Below are 25,933 nucleotides of genomic sequence, written 5' to 3' on the forward strand. Positions count from 1 at the left end.
GTGTGATTTTGTGTAATTCAGAACAGCAAGCAGAGAGACTGGCATCCAAGGGTCATTGAGTCATAATTGGAGACATGCTGATCTTGTTCTGAACAGAATGCTAAGCAGCAAAGTTAATGGTGGCGCATGGACACACACAATTGCAGTGAAGGGGCTATTGTCTGTGAGACAAGTCTGTCACTGTGCTGGGATCAGTGGATCGCTAGATCTATCTTAGGTCATCAGATGTGGGTCGGAACCCGCTAGTAAGTTTTAAGTGTGGCTGATGTGGGTCATAAGATGAGCATGAAAAAGACATATAATGCCTTCTCTATAGACACTCCCAATAATTTAGCTAAAGGCTGCACTGACTTGCGCACGTGCAGTTATTCTGATATGTGTTTGACCATATGCTACATTTTCATAAGGAGTGGATCACAGAGCACATATTCACTCTGTAGGCGATTTCAGGTAACAACATTTGGTGCACAGTATATGGCGCGTAACGTGACAGTAAAAATAGGCTGCTATACTGCTATGGGTCTCTTAACACTCCATGACCTCAACACCTATAATTACACATATTTGTAACCATAATTTACAGATATTTGCTACTGCTCCACTCGTCCATATGCCCATGTTTTCAACTCTCCTCTTCCCCAAAGTGGAGATGCACCACTAGTAAAAAATGTAGCTTTTCTTGTGACACGGACTCGTGTTGCAGCTGTTTGCATGCTGCATGCTGCGGTTTGGGCTGCTTCCCAAAGCTGTCCCCTGCAGCACATCATGCTCTGCGTCCTTTGACAAGCACAGCAAGCGCGCTCGCCCACCGTAACGTCCACAAACATGTCACCTCAAACACATGGACAAGGTACCATAACAGAATAAAGCAAGCCAGTAAACAGTACTCATGCCCACACAAACCCTTTCCACAAACAAACAAAACAAAAAAACCAATGGAGAGAAAGAAAGCTCTGGAAGCGAAAGACGGTGATCGGAGGGGCGCAGCAAGCGGTCGTCTGTGGGCAGTCTGCTCCCGGCGTGCTCAGACGCTGTTGGGGTTGTAACAAAGCATGTTGAGCTGCAGGTTGTCCTCCCAGTGTCTGAGGATGATGAAGAGCTGGTTGGCAGCCGCCTTGACAGTGGCCAGGTCCCGGCCCTCGGGGATGGCCTGGGCGCTCAGCCACATGCTTGCCTTGGCGGCAATCAGCTCCCACTCGATGAAGTAGCTGGCAGAACTATGCTCCAGCCAGGCCAGCGCAACCGCTGTGGCCCACACCATCCCCTCCGGCTCCAGGAGAGCCTGGGGGGAGAGGGCCAGACCTACTGAGGGGGTGTCCACCCCCTCCGACTCCGAGCCCCGCCCGCTGTCCGCCTGCGAGTTGACGGGCGAATGAGGCGGCTCCGGGGTGGGGCCGAGGAAGGGGGCCGAAAGAGAGGAGGGCTCACCCTCTGTCCGGGGGCTTCGGGCCAGTGGGGAGGGACTCAGGGGGGCACCCAGCTCCTCCGGGTGGTGGCCACTGGCCGCCGCCTCTCTGAGGGGAGACCCATCATCCTGGCTCTCCGTTTTGCGGCTGCTGGAGTGTGAGACATGCGCAAGACTGCCCCTGTGGCTGGCAAAGGGGGACGTCCACTTCAGCTTGTCCATGGGCACGTTGATGGCCTCACAGAGAGCGCTGTTCAGAAGGAATGCGCCGCAGGCTAACTGCAGGGACACCTGCCTCAGGGAAAAAGAGGACAAACCCATTTAATCCAGTGACACCTGCAGGGGGGGGGCATGTTTCAGCTGTCTTCAGCATGCAGGGAAAGGGCCATCATTTCAGCAGTGTGTAAAACAACAGGACAAGCAGTGGCCATTTTCTATCATTTTACTTTTTTTTACATTTACATTTTACTAATTTTGTCAGATATGAAGAATTTACCAACAGAATTTACCCAACAAGCTTTTATATTTACAGACATGAAAAGTGTCTCATTTTAGGAAAGAGAGAGTATATTTTCTCACTGACATGGCTCCTCGGGCAACATCTAAAATGCCCACCAACCCCCCACAGGGAGTTACCCACCAGGGGGATGTAGTCCTTGTTCTCGTTCTCGCTCTCAGCCGCTGATTCACTGGTTTTGCTGGGCGAGCGGCACATGAAGCCCCGGGCGGCTCGGGTCAGCAGGCGCGTTCTGCTGAGGCTTAGTCTGTGGGAGGAGACAGCCAGCACCAGAGGTGTCACTCATGCTCTCCGGTGGGTGGAGCCATAAGCAGGCATCACCCAGAGCCACACGCACAGTCTCCATTTTCAAGTCCCTTTTAGACACATATTTCACATCAACAGGTATTTAGCACCTGGCCTGTATGAACACAATGTCTTTTAATTGTCCATTTTATTTCCTTACATTTGTGTTGCCTTTAATGGTGATTGTTTTATTAATTATTATTATTAATTATTAATTTTGCCACTGTCTGTTCTTATTGTCATTGCGTTTTTAGCTGTTATTTTATCATGTTTCCATAACAGTGCCGATGTCTGTTGTTACCTTGTACGGCAATTTCATCACCTACATTTTTTTTTGTTTTTTTTTTTGTATTGTAGAGCTCTCTGAATCAGTGGCATGACAGGCGCTGAACAAATGAAGTTATTATTACTGTTATTATTACTTACAGGCCAATCCACTTCTCGCTGAAATAGGAGCTGATGTATAATCTGTTTAGTGAGATCGACTTTATCGGCGTGAATTTTGACTCCCCGGGAAGACATTCAGGGCCTTTTTTCCCAAGCACAAAATATGGTGCGTGGGCGGGCATTATGACACCCACACAATCAACGGAATTGCAGCTTCTGCATCAAATGACCCCCAGGGCAAAGGCTGGGCTTTGACACGTTTTTCACAAAGGGGGGGGGAGCCATTACGGCGCGTCTGGGTGAGAGTGGCTTGAACGGCACCCTTGACTGAGAAGAGCGGAGGTGAAGTTGCTGTGAGAGGAGAGGGGCTGAGCGGTGGCGAGACGGTGTGGAGAGAGGTGCGACGTTCAGAAGAGTCCCTCAGGGCGAAGTGCTTTCATGCTGAGGACATGGCTGCTCTTTTGTTTGCCTGTTTGTTAAGTCACGGCTAAGGTAATCCACGGAAAGCCCCGACAACAGCCACAAAGAGGCCCCTGTTCAACAGCCAAAGGGATTGTGATAAATATACAGGCAGCTGTAATGGGTGCTTGAGGTCACCGAGAAGCCCAAAGAGAAAAGGGGTTTAGCAGTTCACCAGCACAAGGCACTAAGAGCGGTCGCGAGCGCTCTAATCGATGATTAAAACAAAACTGCGCTCATTTCATCCCTTAGGAGTCCACTAATGGCCCATATTAAAGCTTTTCACATCAGCACAACCACCTGCTCGGGGAGTCAAAACTGTGTGTTACACAGTGACAACTGTGCTGGAAAGAGGTGACCTCCCCTCAACACACACACACATACACACACACACTGAAGCTGAACAGCAACAGCATATTATGAGCATTATCTGATTATCTGGGCCACAAAAGGAAATGGTAAAACATGTTACTCCAGTCATTCTCTGTGGTCCTTCTTCATACACCTTTAAAACAGTAATTTGGGTGACAAGTAAAGGTTTCTGGAAAGGAAACTATTTTTGAACTGAATATCAAGCTTTGAAAGCACTGGCTATACACACACTAGCTGGTAAAATGCTCATACAAGAACCTCAAGTGTCATGCGTCATCCTAGAAATCCACACTGGACTAGAAATCCTCAATGTGTAAGATGTATGTGTGTGAATGTGTCGCAGTGGGTGCTGGGGGAAAGTATAAAGGAGCTGAGTGATCTGTTGCTTGGAGATAGCCTCTGATGTCACAGTTTGTGGCTGGTGGTCGATCTCACTCGCCACTGGCCCAGCAGCCCGGCTCCCCGGCCACCCACCTGCCAGAGAAGAGGCTCTCCACCGATCTCTGCGAGTGCTCAGAGGTCACAGAGGGGCTCCTCTGAGTGGCTGAAAGACAGAGCGGAGATGGGCTCATTCACACGGACCCTGCAGGAGCTCCCCCACACACAGTGCATGCACAATGGACGCCCCACTGTCCCTGTGGCCCACCTCCTCAGCTCTCAAACACACTGTCTGCGCTGCCTGTTTATATGGAACTGCATTGAGAGAGGCCGTTCATACTTAAAGCCAGAGGCACCAAACAGATACACTTCCTTGTACACACAACCGCCAGGCGATTTCTATTTTCGCATCTTGCCTTAGGTACGATACATACAATAAACTTCCTGTTAATTAACTATTTTCCCCTGAATTCATAATACATTTCCCTTGAATCTCTTAATATCATAAATGTAATTCTACTTCCTTCCAATTCATTAATATCTGTCATTTCTCCTGAATTCATTGACAGAATTACATTCCTTTGAATTAATTAGTGTAATTAATTGAATTAAAATTTATTGGATTGATTAATATGCTTAAATATGATTAATCCGATTAATTCCGGGTAAAATATCATCATTATCAAAGTCCTGGGCACAGAGAAAACAGACAGGCCACTTCCATTCCCGCTCTCAGTGGATCGGTTCCAGTCTATAGGTCCAGTTTCCTGCATGGCTTGGATGTGAGGTAGGACTGCGCACCTTCAGTGAAGCCGCACCTCTCCCAGCCTGAGGACGAGGGGCTGCTACAGGGAGACACGCCATCGTCGACATCTGAAAACAGCAAGCACAGCTCAGACTCAGATTAATCTCTTCGCTAATTTCGCTGTGTGCTGAGCCAAACGGCACAGGGACCTGCGAAGTCTGGCACTGGGAAATTGTAACGAGAACATTATATCATAATTACAACATGACACGAACACAGAAGAATGCATAATGCAATATATGAATTGAATTACACTGGAGCCAGGCACATTAAATTATGTTTTTTCCAGACCACAGTGTAGAAACACCTCTTAGTTACCTTGACTTAAAAATATCAGTCCTAAGCATATAACACCCTTTAGCTCATGCCACAAAGCAATTAAAGTGCAAAGAGGTGCCTGAAGGACAATGTCAGATTGATGCAACAGCCCCAGCATTTCTTGCAATTTCCCTCTCAGTAGGTAAGCTAGACTTGGAAATACCACCACAGCGGTGGAGAACTCTAAAGTCCTTCTCGATAATTGGTGCCACATTCAATATCCTCCACTTACGGGTGCGCTCATTCTGCTTTGCAGAAGCCTGGCTGGCTTCCTCTGTGTGCACAACCCGACATTTTGAGATAAGCTGTGACATTTGTTCAGCTCTGATATGATGGGAAATGACTTTGTGGCTTGCCAGTGAAGAAGTTTTCTGCATGTTTTTCGCTAGGTAATCAAAGGTGGTCTATGGTTGAACAGACAGGTGGAAGCTGTGAAACTCTGGGGTTAGCTGTGCAGTTGGGTGTGTTGCTATGCCGTTTTTAATTACTCATGGGTACGAGGCTGTCCTCGGCCCCTTCGGACATGCACCCGGACTGAGAGCGGCCGAGCCCGATGGAGTAGCCCCGGTTTTTCCGACTCCCAGACCTCGAGCCTGCCTGGCTGGTGGGCTTTGTGGCCTCCCCTAGGGAAGAAGAAACAATGCATAGGCAGCCACCCAGCACAGTCGTAAGGAGCAGAACGCGGCTCTGATTCTGAGGTGAGAAACTGCTGCTGTACCCTCAGGCGAGGTGCTTAACCCAATGAGGTGCTTAACCCAAACTGCTTCAGTACATGTCCAGCTGTATAAATGGATAATGAGTAATTATGAAAGTCAGTCCGGATGAAAGCACCATCGAAGCAAATGCAAGTCAGACATAGCTCAACCACCATGTGCACAGAGCTGCTCGTTGGCTATGTGCAGGCCATGACGTGTCTTAGGCTGGGGATTCGGCAGGCTCCAAAGAAAGCTGAGTGACTTCATCAACAGCCTCGGGGAATGAGGATGAGGCGGCATGATGGAAAATGAGCAAACGCTGCTTTGATAGTGTTACATAAATCCCCGCCTGGATGCATTTTATCCAGTTCATAGCGTAGCACAGCTTCCTCAGCTGAACATCCTTCATATCTGAGTATATAGTATACAGTCTTTTGGAATAGCAACATATAATATATTTTCACCAAATGTTTCTGCATGTCTAATTGGATGAATTAACTGATTCAATTAATTATAACATCCTCCTTTCTATTCAAACGTTCAGTCTTCATCTGAATGGATTGACAGCATGCATTAATGCAGCCTTCAAACACCAGAGCTGCTCACCTGGGCTTGTGTACTCAACAAATGTCTGTAAGTAATCGTTGGTGTCCAGGTCGATAGGCACGAATGCTGTGTATTTACTGAGGATGTTGCACGCTTTGCTGGTATGAATGGCATAACTCTGGTACCTCCGGCCAGAACCTACGAAAAAAGGTAATAAACATATGAGTACATTTATATGTTTAGTCATTTAGCTGAGCACAGGGTATGAGGTCCATACTTCCTAATTACAACCTGCCTAAAGACACATCAAAGAGGAGAAATGTTAGCCGGCGAGACCCATCAGCCTGCGATCGATTGCGCTCAGGCTGTGCAAACACCGCTCACCGTGTTCGATCTCGCACTCCCTCTCTGCCATCTGCTCGAAGTCCTGGATGATGGAGCGGCCGGCCAGGTGGTGGAAGGTCTCGTTCCACAGGTCCTCGTGCACCTTCTCCTCCCGCTCCCTCCCCTTCAGGTAGGGCTCGATGTCGAAGGTCACCTCCCACTTCACCGGCTTCCCACACAGCAGCCCCGACACCACCGCCTTGCAGTCCCGCCTCCCGTGATTGGCCGAGCTCGAATCCGGGGTGAGCGACTCCTGGGCCGTTTCGATTTCGCAGAGCTGGTGGGCGTAGCCTTCTATTTCCACAAAAAGCAGAGGCACATTAGGATTCTGTATTTGGAATATAAGGCTACTTTTGCCCTTGCCCTATGCCAAGAAAGGGTATTGCAGCTTTATGTTAGCCAAGTATACCCAGAGCCACAGCATATTTGATTTCCCATCCTCACTGACCTGGGTCACCACTGCTGCTGACGGAGGGGCTGTCTGTGGAGGACCTCGACCCCTCCTCCATATGCCCCCCGCGGGCCCCGCCCTGCTGGCTGGCGCTTGGGTCCGGCTCCTGGTCCGGGGTAGCCCCGTCCTGTGGCGAATGCTTGGGCCCGCAGGAACCCCGGCCCCTGGACGACGTGGCGCACAGGCTCACCAGCTGGGGCTGAGGGGCCAATCACAGGGCACGCATGAGTGAGATCTCAGCCACGCCCGCCTGGAGGTCTTGTGACCCAGAGGTTGCTGGTTAAATTCCCAGGTGTGCTGGGGGGACTGCTGTTGTACCCTTAAGCAAGATACTGAATCTGAATTCTTTAGCAACTATTTGGCTATATAAACAGATGACGATTATATAAATTGCTCTGGATAAGATCTTCAACTAAGCAAATAATGTAACAACGGAATGACGGTGTAACCATGGGACATGATGTTGATCACAAACTGTGCTGTAGCATGATGCAGTCGCATTCACAATTCTGTAACACCAACACAGTGGTGTTCAGTGCCCAGCCATGGAGATCCATAACAATTAGGGATTAAGAAGAACATTCCAAGAGACCAGTGCATGTTTGAAATAACAGATGATAACACAGTGCCCACCAAGTAACTCCTAATTATTATTTTTTATGTGTATTTTTAATTTATAGTATTTTACAGATGTTGTATAAGGAATCTGATTTAGTAACAAGTGACTGACTGCAAGAATATTGTGGATCACTGTGGCCACAGGTCAGCCACTGAACACATCACAGCTGTAGATGAAAAGAACTCAGTCTTTGATACATATCCTATATTCTTAATAGCATTAAAATCTTGGATTAAAACTACATCTAGTTGTCATATTTAGTCAATATTTTGCTTTCTCTGCCAAGCTGTTACACATTTTCATAAGCATATTCATGAAATTACATCACTGACAGAGGAGCTCCACTCCACACAGAATCAGCCCTGAGGAATTACTGCAGGAATCGTACTAATGAATTCAATTAGTCATTTATGACGGTAATTTGAAGAGGAGAGATGCACTGCGTGATTCACGTGTGAGGAGTGTCCCAGAGCAAAGCAACGACCTACACAAAGCTGGAAACTGGATCTCTTTTGGTGTTGCACTAAACGGATGGCATTGGGTTCAGTTCCATTAGCACACTTTTGGAACCTACTTCAGCTGCTCCATGAAATAAAACACAGAAAAATGGAAGTGGAATGATATGTGTAGGCCACAGAATCATATACATTATTAGCCTGCTTAATAAAATGGTATCTGTACAGGAATCAAATACTTCACATATAAATGTATGTATGGAGAAGGGCTGGTTCACCCATACACCCATATCTGTTGTACACAGGCCATACATGTGCCGAGCTGTAGCTTGATGGCTGTCGTGTCCATGGCGCCACAATGTCAATAAATATTATTTCACATTTATACTGCATATTAACCAATGCACACTCCATCTGTGTCCACTCTAATCACCATTCTGATCACAGCCCTCTCCCAAAAGTCCTTATTGATAGGAATGCATTAATTTGCAGACGTAGCCATTAGCACATGCTTGTCAGTCAAGCACTAATGAAGTCCATGGAACTCGTAACAGCGTGTAGGGAGAAGCAGATTCTTTTTTCATTGTTAATGTGAGGTTTTTCAGCCCATTTACACTCCCATTAGCCATTACACTCCAATCATCACTGATGCAGCCTTTTTCATAATATTGAGAATTAACATTGCCTGGTGTTCTTTTTTAGATTGTTAGTCCCTCTTGTTGCCCATTTGTTTTGGTGGGGTATTTGTCAAAGATTTCAGTGGAAAATGATATTCAAAAGTTGTAAAGTCGTTAGGGTTTTGGTCATAGCCTGAATATGTTGCTAACTCCTGTTGGTCTGCTAGGATCACTGCCTTCAGTCTTTTGAGCGAGAAAACTATGAGACGGCAGGTTTCTTAATGTGAATTGAATAGTGTGTCTGGTCCCCCTTACCGAGATGGCTGTGTTAAAATGCAAGTACAGCGGATTTCATCTTTTGTTTTAGACTCATCTTGGATCTCTCTTGAACATGTTGTGGTCCACATCTTGCTTTTTCATGAGAGTAAAACCAAAGGTAGAGAGGTATAAAGCTTGTATGCTGGAATGTCCGTATGACACTGAGATGGGAGGCTGGCTGAGTGAAGCACTATTATTATTATTATTATTATTGATAGTATGTGAAAGATGAGATTACATTGTTCCACATCTGAATCCCATGTTGTCTTTTTTCTTGACTGTTTTCACAGTTTATACATATCAACACACATTTGCATTTCTTTCATAAAAACAATACCCTTCTTTCAATTTTCATAACCCAGGGAACTTTTTAAAGGATTATGCAGTCTGTGCTGAGACACAATCAAATGTCAGAGACTGTGTTAACCTGAACCAAGCGCTGTTTGAAAAAGGCTTACACTGAGCATTTTCTAATAAGTGCAACACAGTCTGGAGTGCTATGTATTTCTGTCTCACAGGCTGAGTGGATGCTTTAGACTACTCTAGTGAGGAAACAAGAGCTGGGATTTTAGATTTTTTTTTGTGGTGCTGACTGGCTAGATGGCCCATTACCATATTGTCCCCTTATCGCTGAATTTAGACGACATTTGACGATGAGTGGTTCTGTTTAGTTAAGTGATGAAGTATCTGCTTTGAAATCCACATTCAAAGGGAACAGCTTCAATGCGACAGAGAGCCTCTCTTCTGGTGAGTATGTGATGGAGTATGATGGCGCGCTCAGGCTTGGCTGTGCGTGGCTGATGGGATTATCTGGTTGAGTAAATCAGGGCCCGACTCAATCTAACTGCCATGAGCCTTGTCCTTAAATTTTAATGAGGAATTCAATTGATAGATTGTTTTTGTATTTTTTCTTCATAGCATTTTGTTGTCATATTTAGTGATGGCTAGATTTGGCATGTATCTTAAAAAAAGAAAACAGCATACTACCTGCTTTGACTGCATAACATGTCTGCCACTGTGTCTCTTCATTAGAGTACATTTGTTTTCTACAAGCAGACTGCTTGCTGAAAGTGTACCAGATGGTTCATTTCGTATCTATAACATCTTAATAACTCATTAACTCGTTGTTAATATGGTAATAAGCAGTAAGTATATCAGGAATGATTTGTCATTTGGTCCCCTCAGGGTTATCACAGCAGCCTTTCAATAATATTCATATTTATACATTTGGCATTTGACAGGCACTTAATCAGAGTGACATAGAAAGTAAAGGTACAGAGGTGCACATAACAAGGCCTCATGAACCCCAGTACACACCGAAAATGCCAGTCCGTATCTGAACATGTCACACAGCGCTATAATATCCAGTGCTGTGCTGAAAACAGAATGAGCTGTAAGGCAATCAAAAATTCCCACCTGGTAGTCAGTCATCCACTGGGCTCCGTGGTCAGGGCTGGTTTGACCAATGAGCTCCTGGACCTTGGCTCTTCTCAGCGGGTTCTTCCCAACTGCTGAGCTGGGGTCACTGGGAGTGTAGACCTTCTTCATTGGATTATAGTCCACAATTTGGTTGGTGCTGTAAGCTCGCCTTCTCGGAGAGGTTTTGGCTTCCATTCCTGAACAATTGACACCACCACATTAGCTCTCTCCATCACCAATGATCATTCACATAAAAGAAAAAAAAAAAAATCATTTTAGCTGTAACACCCAGATATTGCACTGCTTGTTCCATGGTAGTAGCATGGAGTACTGGCATAAAAAAGAAATTAAGCAGGCTCAATGCAGAAGACTAGCCATTCGTCACTGTGGATATTTTTGGTTTCCTCGATGTCAAGTGAATTGATAACTGTGAACAGCATCTCCGCCTCGGCCGTGACATGCCTGTTTTCGCTAAGTGGCGGAAAGGGTGTGAAGGACACGGCTGAGAGCAGGTACCACTTGTAAACACAGCCTGTGCGCATTCCCCCTGCGTCCACTAAAACACAATCTCCGCATTTTGGGAGCAATTTCCCTCAAAGTGGGCGGCCTACCCATTATTTCCGGCTCTGTGGTGACAAGAGTGCTTTCTGACACGGTCTCCTGGTAACTGTCGAACAGGGATCCGACCGCCCCCTCCCTCAGCGCTGCCCGCGCCTCGCTGCTTATCTTTCCGGGGTCCTCCTCTTGGGAGTGGTAAAACACGGAGCTGGCAGACTCGTTCGAACGCATCATGCTGTACCTTTTCCTTTTGTCCTGTCAATCCACAGAGCACATCCATTGTTATCATCTTATGACAGCAGCATGCAGATGGGCACACCTTTGTGGCATTTCTTACATTCAGCTACATTGCATTACATGTTTCCTTAGTACAGCCAATCCCTTCATCAAGGAAGATTTAACCATCTGATATTTCACACATCATCTACTTGTGCACCTGAATATTTGCTGAAGCAATGCATGTTGGGTATATTGAGGTGTGTGCCTGTGTCTCAGTGTTACCAAGCATGATTGGATCTACTCACCGACTTAGGGTTGGAGTGGTATCGTGTTGTGTCACAGACCACACAGTAGCCAATCAGGCGGTCTCCGGGGAACAGGTAGGTGGTGCCCACAGGGGTGAGCAACACCTCCTTTGTTTCGGGAAACAGCCAGTCAATGGAAATGTCACTCAACACCGGCGACATGGATTTCTTAAGGGATTTGATCATCTGTGAGATAGAATGAGAGGGAGGTCAAGTGATGTGTACTCAACCCATGTCATCATGTCATCTTCACATAACATCACATAACATTACACACTTGTTTGGTAACTTGGCATATCTTTAAAACTTGCTTTTCAAAGTAATGGCTATGTTTTCTTTTTCCTGGTCTGATAAAGCAATTTAATTCTCCTCCTTTGAAAAGGAAGAGAAAATAATTACAATTCAACACTCGGGCTATCTACACAAATAATAATACTAACAAAAGGAATAGAACACTTCCTGTGGCTTATTCTAATTAATGTTTTGCTTCATAAAATGATGCTGTTAGATATAGGGGACACTTAATTACTTACATTATGCATGTAACTACCTCCATTTGACATTTAGAACAGCCTGTTCTGAAAACATGTGTCACTGCAAATAAGTACCTTGGGCTGCAGTCTCTCACCCTCTGCCAAAAACTCAGCTGTGCCGTTGGAGACAGTGGACAGCCCTATCACCAGCCTCCTGCAGGCGCTCTGACCAATCCCAAAACTGTAACACCTGCCAAGGCAAGATACACATCTCACGTCTCACTCACCCCAAAGATATCAAAAAGGCTTTCTTTCTTCAGAGGATCCCATTAGGTGATACTTTATCACCACTAACATTTCGGCCCCCTGAACAGTTTACATCGTGCTGTCCCACTGAAAATATCAGAAATGCAGTTAGCAGCACAGCACAGTGGGAAAACCATATGAATACTAAGGAGAAATTAGTCACATATCCTTTAAAACCTAGAAGCGGCTCAGCTCTCTTTTAAGCTTTTCAGATACCTTCTGGCTGATGAGGCATTTTCATCACGTACAACACCCTTATCCGCGATCTCATTAGGTTTGTCAATTACCTTCTGGATGAGGAATGGGTTTGCTATCTCAGAGATATCTCGTGCAACTGTGACAGCGCTTTACATTTTTAATGAAGGCGAACATGGGAGAGCAAAAAAAAAAAAAGAGGGAATGCGACCTTTTGCACGCTTGCTGATGTTGACGCGTGTTCTCAGACCAGAGATCTGGATGCTATTTATTCTGCACCTCAGCCGGATGCTTGTCTCGTAAATGCGCCGTAATATTCCAGGCACGTAGTCGGTTTGGGCAAGCTCTGGACTCATAATCAAATTGTCAGAGTGCATTCTCCTTGCGTGTAAACAGGGAGAAGTTTCAAAGTCAGCTGGTTCAGTAGCGGAATGCATAGTGTTTGTGGTGGTAAAACCACAAATTATCATAAGTGATCACAAAGATTTTGGTAATTGCTGTGTCAACTTCAATAAAAGTCAGGTATCGATTGTCAGTCCCTGTCGAATGGTAAGTGATGCAGGTGTGGTTAGGTGATGTTATGATGTTACTTATTATACTCATCATTTGTACCACACCTGGTTAAATACTTTTATACATTTGAGCTGCCTAAACGTGAAATCCACAAATCCACATAAGAGGCCTGCTCAGAATACCATGTGCAATCACAATTTTTAGTATTTGCTTTGTGAGGATAACTGAAGGCCAAATCTATTCCTATCTTATTTTATTTCTTGTTTGGCTGCATTTGGTGCTGAGGACATTGCCTTGGGAGAATTGTCGCTACTGTACTGTGCTACATGCATCTTAGAAAATCAGTCTGATGTAGCCACTTTAGGAGAAAAAGCTCTTCATTTAAAAGAGATTAAGGAAAATGACTTACATCTTTCAGCGCAGCAAAACAAGGCAGTCTGATTATTTTTGCTTCATTCATTTTTTTGTTTTCATATGATGACTCTTAATAAAAGACCAACCTGCTTATATCTTCCTGCTTTATCCATTGCGACTTTATTATGGGTTCTTGCCAGAATGGCGGAAAGCACATTGTTTTGGGTCTGTTATTTCTCTCTTATCTCTTAAGAGTATCACCTGACTTTTCTCAGATTTGGCATAGTGTGTACATGTGTATGAAATCTTTCTCTGCGCCTTTGGTCCTATTCCACATGGCCATCTATCATGTTCATGGCCACCTATCATGTTCATCAGTAACTCTTCCCATCATGCATATCATTCAACTTGTTTTGACGATGGCTCAAAGCCACCTGCCACTCATCTGGGAGGCATTGTGATTACAGACAACTTTTAGTTTTACTTTTGTAGTCTCTAACGCGTCACAAAATGGAATATCTTGGTTCTGCAATGACTAAGTCTGAGCATCTCTTACGTAAGGTACTCCTTTCATCAAAAGAATGACGTGTCACAATCAAAGCAATCTCTATGAGCAGGAGGAAGCAGCAAGTCCACAATGTCCCCACAGCATTGCTGTAATCTTGTAGAACGTCGTGCCTCATGCCTGCAGCCAGGGATGCTGGACAGACAGCGGGATGGAGGTGTGGCCTACCTGGTGAAGCGGGCGTGGCTGCGCACCAGCTCGATGACCTTCCCTGTGTTGCTGACGGCTCCGTCAGTGAGCAGGAAGAGCAGCCGGGGGTAGCCCCGGTACAGCGGCTGCCTCAGGATCCAGTTGAGCGGTCCCAGGATGTTGGTCCCGCCCATGTCAGCCCGAATCTTCTTAATGTGTTCACAGGCTACAGCTAGCGTTTCCTTAGGCATGGATACAAATACGGAATAAATAAAGGAATTATGAGACCGTGGTCTGCCATTATCTTTTTCTAAGGTGCTCTTTTACATCTATGCATTTGTGAATTATTTAACTTTAACATTTGAGGGACTGAACAGTCATTTTAAAAAATTATAAATTATATCTAATTACATTTTACGTGTTAAATATAAATACAGTAACGTATAATTTGTGCTGTGAATATTGAAAAAAAAACAACCCAAATATTACATGTAAATAACTTGAGCTGTTTGTGACTAGAAATGAACATATGAGAAGCATAGGCTCAAGCAGCATAGGCTAGGTCTTACAGTGAGGGTTGAAAAACGGCCATGTTATCTGCCAACAATTACCAGGAGCCAGGATGTGTTTAACAGAACAAATTGGCTTAATTCTGCTGGGGATAGGGATGGGTAAATGGCCAGGGTGCTCATTTTGCAGCAGGTGGAGTGCGTGTGCATAGAAGGATCACACTGACTGTGGTTGCTGTGGTGAGACAGACCCAATGTAAATTTAGAGATTCCAAAATAGGTGTTAAAAGGTGAAAAGAAAAAATACCCAAGAAAAGAAAGTAACACATCAGAGTGCTGGATGGATCTGACACAGGTGTCAATGTGGCTGTCTGCTCAAAGAGGAGAAACGTGCTCTTGGCAACTGCAACAAGCGCAGATTTTTCATACCTCCCCATAGCTCTGGCTGGTGGGGAACAAGGTCTTGAATGTGGAGCCGAAGCCTATAATGTTAAACAGGCACGCTGGGACAAGGCTCTTCAGTATCACCACCATGGCGTCCTGAAAGAGAGCAACACATGCACAAAAAGTCACGGGGCGGGGAGACAAAGTGCTGAATGATCACGCGGACCGTTACCGCACTCACGTGCGGCTGAGAGCAAAGACGAACCCACCAGTGCTCCCTCTAACCTTTATAATCAGACACGGGGGCAGGTATTCACAACACGGAATTACAGCTCATTTTACGAGGCCATTAACAGCCCGGCTCGTGCAGCCGTGTTGACGTGCTCTAGCATTCAGTGGCAGGAGACGGGGGGCGGGCAAACACAGCCACACAGCTGGACCTTATGGGCCATTAGTTGCAAACGCCAGAGGAGAGAATCTCTGTCCTTCATTCCATAGGAGAGACACCCATTACCATTATGAAAATAGGCCGTTTCACGTTTTATACGTCACAGGGCTATGAGAGTCTGGTGGAACGTTTTCAACCTTTGGTCATCGCCATAAAAACGGATATCAGGGTGAAGCGAGAAACCGCATGCTCTAAAACTCAGCTGGCTTCAGCTCAACAATAAGGCGTTCACTGATATCAGTTTATTGTGCATTATGAAGGTTAGCCATTAAACACTAGATGGCCACTGCTGAATATTCTACTAATATTACCAAATGGATTTTGTCAACACTCATAAAATAATCAAAATGAATATCAATATGACATTTATTTTTGCATCCCCAAAAAAACCCTGGAGCCTTCTTTTCACCTTAGTGCACACGGCCATGTGCGGTGAGCCAAATACAACATTTTGTTATTGTGTATGTCGTTAGTGGCTCAGCATGGGTAACCACAGTCATTAACACATTCCTTCTGTTTGAACGCACCAATGTATCCGCCGCGTCTTTACATGAAATGCGGCCAACATCTGCACACGTTTAGCACAGAGGACGAAAACAAGGCGCATCATGCGCCTTCAATGAGGATTTTTTTTATTTGGTTACGTAAACAAACATCAACGATATGTGAGAGGTATGAGTTTTATTATATGACCTGCCTTCACTATGATGTCAAAGTCACAACAGTAAATTTTTTTTTAATATACACTAAGTGTATATAAGGTATCAGTACTCACTGGCATAAGCAAAACTGACAGTTTTCATTAGAGGCACTAATTAGCCTAATTAGTATTTCATAAAAGCATGGTGTTTTTAACCTTTGACCTTGTCTAAAAAAATGAATTAATTAAGCGCATAAATTGTGAAAGGATGGACATGTAAATTTAGAAAAAAGACGAACAAATGAAGAAAAACGCTGCCACTTATTATCAGCATTAGCTGGACCCTCACAGCGATGCCCTGACCTACATGCAGGTTTTAAAGATCTTCGCTCTTCACATGAAGGATCCATTACACAATATCAAAGGGATGCAGGAGTGAAGGAGCTTGTTCAGTGACATGGAGTTTGATTGGACATGCAACAGCCACATGAGATCACGAAGAACCTCTTCATACATTATTCTGGTGTCAGGATGAGACACAGAGATTGCAGGTGAGGAGACACACAGGCACAAACACACATAAATAACGCACACATACACACGCACACACACTTCCATTGCCTGAAAGCAAGACGATAAACAGGCATGAGGCACTTTGCAAATTCAATTCTTGTCTTATCAAAACCACACAGATTCTCTGGAGAAGTGGTGTCAGGCCAGCAGCAGTGCATTGGACCATGGTGCCACAAGCAGACTTGCACATGTGTGCTGAATTCACACAGAGACACAAGCAAACTATACAAAAGCAGACATGCACACAAATGCATGCACGCATGCGCACACATAAAGAATATGAATGAGCCTTTCAGGAATTATGTGAATTATCTGTCATGGGAAGTCATACATACACAACAGGTGAAGCACACACACGTGCACATTTAAACAGTACATATCCAGTTCTCCTTTTTTCTTAGAATGTGGGTGTACTAGTTTGAACAGGATTACTGTTCATCTTTGCTTTGTTTTAGGTCAGTCTCACAAAAGAAACGGTATGAACCCTAAATCTGTTATTAAGGCATTTTGCATAAATACAGAGCAATTAACAATTTCCCTTTTGGCAAGGCTGCAAAAAAGCAGCCTAATTTGGCCGCTGGTGACAACCGAGACCCTGGGAATGACTAAACTGCCCATGTAACAGTAATGGAACGTCATATCTAATACCACACATTTCAGAACACGCGCTTCTCTCAAGTTAATTATACTCTGTACAGCCAAGAGAAACACTTTGCCCCCTGCAGATACGGCCAGCTTCAGATCAAACTAAAATGACTGTCAGTAAAAAACTAGTCTGAAGGTAGAGTAGGCAATCCAGGAAAACTCCCCCGTACGCACAATTCAATTTGGCAGGCTTATTAACTAGTGTATTTTGCTTGATAAGGTTCATTGAAGCACAGGCCAGGGTTCAAATTGGGGGGGGGGGGGGGATTGGGGGGTCTGACCCCCCTAATTGTAAATATTACAATATATTTCCCATATTCATGCCTAAAAGAATCTTGTTATACGATTTCAGACACCCCTAAAGAGGACCATACTTTATAATATTTACAATTACAGGTAAGAAGGATATATAAATGTTTCGACCCCCCCCCCCCCCCCCCCGAGCTGTTGTTTTTACCTCTTTTGGTGGCGTCCAAGTCTTAATTAGGGGGGTCAGACCCCCCCCAATTCCCCCATAATTTGAACCCTGGCACAGGCCAATACACATTTTACTGTCAGTCCTTCCACGTGATGTCCTGCTTGTGTCATTTTTGTCTTCCGTTCTGTCAGTGTGGGCGTGTCATTTGTTTTGTTTTTCTTGCGTGCATGTGCTTTTGTTTTTGTTTTCAGCCATCGTCCCACCTCCTGTCTCGCGTATCTGAGACCACCTGAAGCCCATCCTGCACACCTGGTCCCTACTGTCTCATCATCAGTCTGTGTATTTATACCCCTCTATCTGCTCTGTTTCTTTGCCAGTTCGTCACAGTGTTTCAGTCTGTTTCGGTCCTGCCTGTTTGTTGTTTGCTCTGGTTTTTTTGGACTCTCTGCCTGTTTTGTTGGATTTTGTCCCTTGCCTAGTGTTTTGGATTTTCTACTCGTGGATTCTCTGGTTTTGACTCAGACTGTTCTGTACTACGATTTTGGATATCCTTCAATAAACGCCTGGTTTGTCATCCCGGTCTGCGCCTGGGACCTTCTACCTGAAAGCCTGACATTTACCTTATTTTTAATGTGAATTGATGGAATCTCCTTTTATAAGTACAATTTCTGGTAGAACAAGACTCTTATGCTGACAAAGAGAGGGGCAACATGATCGTGCCATTAGGTTTCCCTGTGCCTTTAAACCCAAATGTGCTCTGGCAGGCCCTCAGACCCCCATCCAACTGGCCCTGCATCACTGTCCTGGTGTGCGTCACAGGAAGGGGGGCAGCATTAAGCCGACAGTCAACAGATTTAAAGTCGGCTATAGGTACATTTGACAGCTGACCCGAGCTGCAAATTCCCTCCATCCAATATGGAATTACAGCTCCCACTATTTTTTATCCGACTCAGGGGGGAATGCTCGTCCTCATTCCAAAGTCGTAATATCAGCTTGTGTCCTGAGATTCCCACCGAGACTGAAGTTCTTATCATAAAGGATAGCCGCGGCTCAATTATTTTTTTTTTACTCAGCCAGAGGGAAACAAAGGCACTTTGACAGTATGTGGTGTGCTCTTTGATGTTTGCTCGCCTAAAGTGTAAAGAAAATGTGTCTTTTCCTGATTGGGCACATAAGGCCATCATCTCTGTAGCACAGTGCCTTGTCAGGGGTATATGTAGACTCACCAGGATGACCTGGGTAAATGATGATTATAATAATGATAATAGCATTCAGATTAATAAGTGTCATCACTATAATGATGATCATATATAATTTTATAGTGGGTTTTATATATCTCAAAGAGCTTTTGAGAGGGAGCAGGGGAGAGGAGATGACTCATGTCAGACACTGCCTATGCACAGCACCCACCTGGGTGACTTATGGCAGCCATATTGTGCAACAAAGTTCACTGCATATCAGCTGAGGGGGAGAGGGAGGGTTCTGTTCAGCCAATTAGAGCAGGGGGTGATTAGATGGCCAGATGGATTGAGTCAGATTGGGAATGTCGCTAGGTGTGTGATCGTAACGTTACCTTCACGCGGCTGATGTTGACCCCACTCATGCTCCCGCTGCGGTCGATGAGGAAGATGAACTCTCCCTGGACTGTCCTGAGGTCAGAGGTCACAGCCTTCAGGTCGGGGCAGAAGTTCAACATGACCACTGGGTTGTGGAGGATGTCCTTGTGAAGGCGCTTGCGGATGATTTCCACCTGCCGGTAACAGGACAGCAGGTACAGTCAGGACAACCTGATCAAGGAACGGTCAGGACAGCCTGGTCAAGGAATGGTCAGGACAACCTGGTCAAGGAACAGTCAGGACAACCTGGAGAAGGAGCAGTCAGGTCAAAGACCTGATGCCACTGTCCCACTGTCCCACTGCCGTGGGAGCACATACAACAATTACAGTTAATGTCCCGATCACATGTTGTAATATACTCTGTTATAATTTGTATTTATGAATACTGGATGTATACTGGATTACATATAACAGATCAGCTCCAGATATATTCCATTAATCACTTTAAAGAAGGGTTGGAAAATTAAAACAAAAAAATGCTTGCTTTATGTTGTAAAACCTTTACAAATGTAACTGTTGATATTTAGCTAAAAGAATGTATTCAGATGTTGGTGATGGTTACAGTTTTTTAATGGATATCAGGATTATCAAAATACCCTCAAAATAAATATGAATATCTTACTAAACATTCTACTTATGATCTAAAAGCAGGCATTTTTATGGCAACTTTTTATAGATTTTGTAAACATGAAACCAAACAGAAAAGAAAAATGACAATAGTTAATGAAGCCTCATAAGAGAGGTGCCATGATTTGAAATGACTGAAACTATCCAAGCCCCAAGATCAGCATTGAACCTGCAACCTTTGCTTTGCCTCAGTGTTCCCCTGCAACAAAATTCTCCTGCTCACCACATTCCTCCTTAGAGCTGCAAGTATGTCCCTCACAGGGACCTCTTGCATTTTTTTTTACACAAGGGCTTTTTACTACTGAAATATTTACTACTGAGATAAGCCTTTAGGAATTCTGGTGGGCTGACAACGGAGACAGGCCCATGACTTAAGATAAGGCAATATTCTCATTCATATACATGCACTGAAGGTTAGATATATCAGGTACTGCATTCAAGACCTTTTTGTGGTTTCCATGGAAACCGCTTTTATCATATAGTATCTTCTTTATGTGTGATTGGAGTCTCTCTTTTCTGTTGAGGTTCTGAAGGAACCTAATTGTCTGTCTGTCATTGCACAGACTCTGGCACAAATCTGAGGACTTTGAGTTTTTGAGGAAATCTGAGCTTGTAGGATATAATGGGATTCTCCTAAAGACCGAAAGTAATTGTTACACAAACACATTCAGTTTCACAATTAGAGAATGAGATACAGGGAAGCTAAAAATGCTCTGTACAGTAACAGGGTAAACCAAGAATACTCCAAAACCGCAGTAAGGGATCTAACTCTGTGTGTTGGGGCATGATATTACCAAGCACCCAATTACAATCATTACTGTAATAATTACTCTAAATATGATTATGATTTCCAGATGCATTTCAAGCTCCATGTGGTAGTTTTCTGTGAGTTTCTGTTAAATTAACCAAAATAAATTAATATTAAATAAAATAAATAAATAAATTAATGTTTTAAAAAAACATTAAATTAAGCTCCCTCAGAGTACGGGGGACCTGAGGTCAGGCCAGTGTACTCACTTTCTTCTCGTTGCTGGAGTCCTTCTTGGTTCCCTTGATGAAGTCACTCCGCCCCTTCAGGTGCTCGTCGTACTCCTCGGGCGTCATGTCCCCGTCCTCGATCAGGACGTGTGGCATGTGAGGCTCTGGCAAACAGGCAGCAGCGGGCATTGGGTTCATGGGAAATCATGCTGACTAGCAAAAGCTGTGGACATTGGTCTGATGCAGCTGACTAACTGATGCATCCGACTTGAATGGATACACTTACGTTTTACTGTACTGGCAGTTGCTCTGGATCAGAGGATTGCTCTGGATGCGATGCACGTAATGGGATGCAAAGTAATGCAGCTCTGACAGTTGTGCACAGTGATTCAAAGTCAAGAGTATTTCATAAAAAAGCTACATGCACTAAACTTGTTTTATAAACAGTATATTACAACTGATTTCTTTAGCAGACATAGAAGTAAATTAAATGAATTTGTGTGTCCCAAATCAACTTGAGAAATGTGTATTTTGTGTGTTCTGTGACTGCTGAATGCCACCATTTTTGTGGGTAAATAATTTCACAGGAGCTGAGGTAACATTCGGCTGATTCAAACCAAGGTGTTTACCACTTCCCTATGATACTTAACTAACGCACAGTACAATCAAATATAGCCCAATTATTTTGAAAATTAGATTCCACTGCACCCTCTTGTACTTGACATTAAATGTGTGTTATTAAACTGCTGCAGATAAAATAGTAATTAGTGTTGTGTTGTGGTGTCTTTGATAACAACCCTGTCTTCCTATGCTGTGTAAAATTACTGGCTCTTTGTAATTTATGATTTTTACAGTGATTTTTACAGTTTTGCAGTGTTATTATTCTTCCCTATTCTTTTCTTATATGTAATGCAGCTGAACAGTCTTCACCAATCTCAGCCTTCACACAGGTGCATGAAAGTGTAGCCTTGGGCGGCTCTTTGACTGTGTGCCGCATGAATGCTGTGTCCTTGTGATTGCGCTTGACACCCGTGATGAGATCAGGGCCGCGCCGCTCCAGACCTGAAGCACGCTGATCTCAGGTCAGGGTCTATCTGCGCAGGAGGGCGCTTCAGGCGGCAGCCGATTGGTCGGCCGCTGAATCCAGATCGCTTTTTCTCTCGCCGAGAGCAGCATCAGCCCCGAGGGAGAGGTCACGCAGGAGCTCAAGATTCATTCCTGCCTCGAGGAGACAGCTGGCCCACGCAGAATTGAAGACACAGAGAGAGGCTGTTGTTGGGGTTGGGGGGGGGGTGGGGGGGTGGGGCGGGGGTGGGCGCACCAGTCCAGAAGCTTCAGGACATTTTCATAAATCCACATGAGGTGGACAGACCATGGAGAGATTTAGTTAGAGGTGGTGGGAGGGATTTTTCACCGGTTCGCTTATCACCTCCCACCCCCCCAAAGCGGCCTCCTTGATCGACTGTTTCCCAACAAGAGCATTAAAAACTGAGGTTTTGCAGTGAGCAGCAATGATTTAACCGGGAGCGCCTGTATTTGGCCCTGGGGTGGCTTTGAACATGTGGCTCTGTAGCACACACACAGACATTCCGGAGGGGCTTATAGGATACGCACCACTTGGATAGATGATGATCTCGATGGGGCAGTCGTAGGTGTACTTGTCGGCCAGGGTGATGACAACGCTGGTGGCGGATCGGGCAAACGGGTCTGCGTCAGCCCGAATGGCATGCGTGGGGCTCTCCACACCTGCACAGAAAAACTTCTAAAACATCTAGAATAAGCAGCGGCGACACACATTAATTGCGACGTGGGCTTAGGGGCCACAATGAATCAAACATCAAAGGTTAATAAAACATAGAAAAAATAATCCCATCATAAACAGAGGTCTAGGTCTGGGTTGTTTTCTTGTTAAAGTGTGGTGAACCATGACCAGCTTGTGAGACGTGATTAGCAATAAAGTCAGAGTTATGCCATGTGGTTTGCCATATATTTAAGCAAGGGATTACTTTGTTCTTTCTGTGAAATGTGCCATTTACTAAAATTTACTAAAACACAAGAAAGGACCATGAAATTGGGGTAGACTTTTCAAATGCAGCTGCACTGACCTGCAAGAAGGCAGGGGCCTCGGATTTCCAGCTGGAAGCTGAACTCGTAGTCGATGGAGTTGATTGACTCCTCCTCCAGCAGCCACGCGAGGCAGAGCTGGCTATTGGTGGAGGTCTGGTCATGCGATCCCAGCGCACAGTGGTGTCTGTCCCTCCTGCGCAGAAGACCACAAGCGCCATCAGCATGGACTCAGCCATCCATGATGCATTCGGTTATTAACTCATCTGTTCATCCACCCATCAACCCATCATCGATCGACCCGTCTGTTCACCCACTCATCCGTTGAATCATTGACGCATTTTATCTGCTGCTCTGCTTATGACGATGAAGTATGTAGCAGTGCACAAAGTGGTTGCTTAGCCACTAACAGCACCGCTGATTCTGTTGAGTTTGCTTTTCCCCTAAGCTATCTCCAAATCTGCTGCATAAATGCTTTGCCTGCCTAAACCTTTCCTGGAAAACATTTAATCCTTTGTTTTCATGCAGAATGTTTTATGAGTATGAAACTTCATAGCTTGTAACTTTGAATATATTTTATTTACTGAAATCACAACCGTAGGGGGCTTTACAACTTGGATTAGGTGATTTTGGATGACTCAGATGAAAATGAGGACCTTGGATCACCAGGACCAGGACTGGAAACCACCACTGTAGTTGAAGATGATACAGATTCTTAATACATGGACCTGATAGTCAGCTCGCAGGTGTCAGCAGGGAATTCTGTCTCTGCTACGGTTGAAGCTGCAAGTGATCTTATTTGCTGGAATGTGATAAACATTCCTGAAGAGACGTGGGCTGAAACAGAACATCCACACTAAGAAGGGCAGCACAACCTCCTCTTACCAACCAGAGCCAACCAAAGCGCGGGAGGTGGATATCTGAATAGGATGTAATATTGGATTGACACGGCTCTCGCTCACTGACACAGACCCACCAGCTCCGCCCTCTTACGTTCTGGCCAGGTGCGGGGAGAGGCAGTGCTCCTCGTTGATGGACCGTTGGACCTTGGGTGTGCACACGGGCGGTGAGCTGACCCGGATGCCACCGTTGGGGAGGGTGCTCAGCTCAGAGGACGTGCTGACCAGCACATTCACCGTCTCCAGGGGTGGGATGATGCCGAGGTTGACCACCAGCACGGTCCGCTCCAGGTCCTCGTCCAGCACTATGTGACCTGGAGGATTAGTCCAACTGCACTCAAACTCACGTCCACCCACAATGTCCTTACACCAAGATGAGGCTCTTGAGTTCTTCCTCTGAATTTAAAACGTGTAAAAATTTCTTAAATGGAGTTCATTTTAGGGTGTCAGCAGTATTCAAACTCACATGATGTAAACCAAGAATAGTTAAATTTGTGCACAATAACAGCGCTAATGAAAAACTGAACATATCCTCACCACTTCCGCTCTGGAAAGCTCCATTAGCTACCGTGCAGCAGTCGAAGTAACAGTCATCAATTTTGGCCTTGTCTTTGATCTGCACTGTAACAATCTGGCTGGATATCATGGCTTCGAATCCCACCACTGTTGAACATTCATCCAAGGGGTAGATGAAGATACCTGGAAGAGAAGGCGGATGGGGGTGGCTCAAAAAAAACAGTAAAACGGGGAGAAAGTGGTGGTGGCGGCATAAAACGGTGAGAAAACAGTGGCCACGTAATACAGTGAAAAAAGCTGTCTTTGTCATTGTGTCATTCCAAACAGTGGCATCTCAATTTTGCTTTGTCTCTGAGTGTTTCCTGCATAGATCCTGTGTGGAGAGTAGTCTTGTTAAAACAGCTCATGACCAAGAAGCATCTTTTGGGTGTTTTCATAGACTAGCTGTGTCATTTACATTTATTCATGCTGCAGACGCTCTTGGCCAGAACACCAAATGTGCTTTTAATACAGTCAGCCATGTAGCCATGCAGCAACATTATGGAAAGGCATTAAACTGGAACGCCGGCCTCTGTTCTCAGATCATAATCTGACGCGTTTCATCAGAGCGGGGTGCTATCTGCCCCAAGGTGCTGACCGAATCGGTTTAATCTCATCGACCTCTCCCCAAGATGCCGTTGCGAGACGCCAGGAAGACGTCATCGCTGAGGCCCAGGGGATGCCATCGCACACCCCATGCTGATCGAAAGGGGAGAAACACTAAGATCAGAGAATTTAATCCCCTGCTTTAAAACAAAGCAGTCAGTGGGTGGATTTAGGCAAGAAACAAGGGGGGAGGGGGTACGTCGGCCTGGCAGCTCGGACTTGTCTGGCTGAGCTTTGCCCGTTTTCAGTTTGGCAAATATGGCTTCCAGAGCGACACAGTGTCCAATTACCACTCCTTCATTTATGGCAGAAGTGGCAGCCCTCAATGAAATACTCAGACGTGAGCTGATTACTGTTAATGACTAATTATGTCTGTTATCACGTTATTAGAATGCATGACCAGCACTAGTCACTTTGTCTCTACACCGCCATGCTTTTGGCTTGTGCATTTTTGTTCCCCGCCCCAATGTCTAACACTCCATCTAATTCTATTAATTGTATCCTATCCTGGCCTTGTGCTTACATGTCGATGCTGTGATTTTGCAGCAGGATTGCATAAAAGACACAGACCCTTACCTTCAATAGGGTGGTCCTCGATATTGTTGTAAGTCATGGAGGCCGTCATCGCCAGGGTGTAACCCCTGACACAGGAAGTGATTTCAGAGATGCTGAGCGGTAAAGCACTCCGTTTCCCTTTGTTGATCAAGCCCGGCATGGTGCTGCTTTTAGATTTAAGATCCTTCTCACAGTCGCAAAGAATAAAAATGCCAGGTCGATATTTGTCAGGAGGAGAACCACCTAGCAGATTTCACGTCCAGCAGAATCGCGTCCATTCAATCTTCATCTCGCTGCAGGAGCAGACAAAAGGAAAACAGCTTGGTAGACATCTCCTGCATATCTCAAGCATTCTGGTTGTTTGCTCCT

General features: G+C 45.1%; 1 protein-coding gene across 1 annotated transcript; it reads right to left on the reverse strand.

Moving 5' to 3' along the window:
* Positions 1–999: 999 nt before the first annotated feature.
* vwa5b1 (von Willebrand factor A domain containing 5B1) lies at positions 1,000–25,739 on the reverse strand. Its single transcript, XM_036534039.1, has 22 exons — positions 25,586–25,739; positions 24,386–24,547; positions 23,943–24,162; positions 22,991–23,145; positions 22,500–22,631; positions 20,925–21,049; positions 19,238–19,414; positions 14,986–15,096; positions 14,087–14,289; positions 12,121–12,235; positions 11,513–11,698; positions 11,042–11,243; positions 10,428–10,627; positions 7,000–7,201; positions 6,552–6,845; positions 6,228–6,365; positions 5,415–5,549; positions 4,605–4,676; positions 3,900–3,969; positions 2,046–2,169; positions 1,465–1,696; positions 1,000–1,431 (listed from the first exon to the last, which is right to left on the reverse strand). The coding sequence occupies exons 1-22, from the start codon at positions 25,722–25,724 to the stop codon at positions 1,025–1,027; spliced, it is 3,801 nt and encodes a 1,266-aa protein (XP_036389932.1). The 5' UTR covers positions 25,725–25,739; the 3' UTR covers positions 1,000–1,024.
* Between the last annotated feature and the right edge of the window lie 194 nt (positions 25,740–25,933).

This window comes from Megalops cyprinoides, chromosome 7 (assembly GCF_013368585.1).
Source record: "Megalops cyprinoides isolate fMegCyp1 chromosome 7, fMegCyp1.pri, whole genome shotgun sequence".
In the NCBI taxonomy this organism is placed as follows: Eukaryota; Metazoa; Chordata; class Actinopteri; order Elopiformes; family Megalopidae; genus Megalops; species Megalops cyprinoides.

Coding starts and splice junctions, on each gene's coding strand:
- vwa5b1 (XM_036534039.1), bottom strand. CDS start 25,724: ATGCCGGGCTTGATCAACAAAGGGAAACGGAGTGCTTTACCGCTCAGC. Junction 21,050..22,499: donor GATCATCATCTATCCAAGTG/GTGCGTATCCTA, acceptor CCTGTTTGCCAG/AGCCTCACATGCCACACGTC. Junction 1,697..2,045: donor ACAAGGACTACATCCCCCTG/GTGGGTAACTCC, acceptor TCCCTGAGGCAG/GTGTCCCTGCAGTTAGCCTG.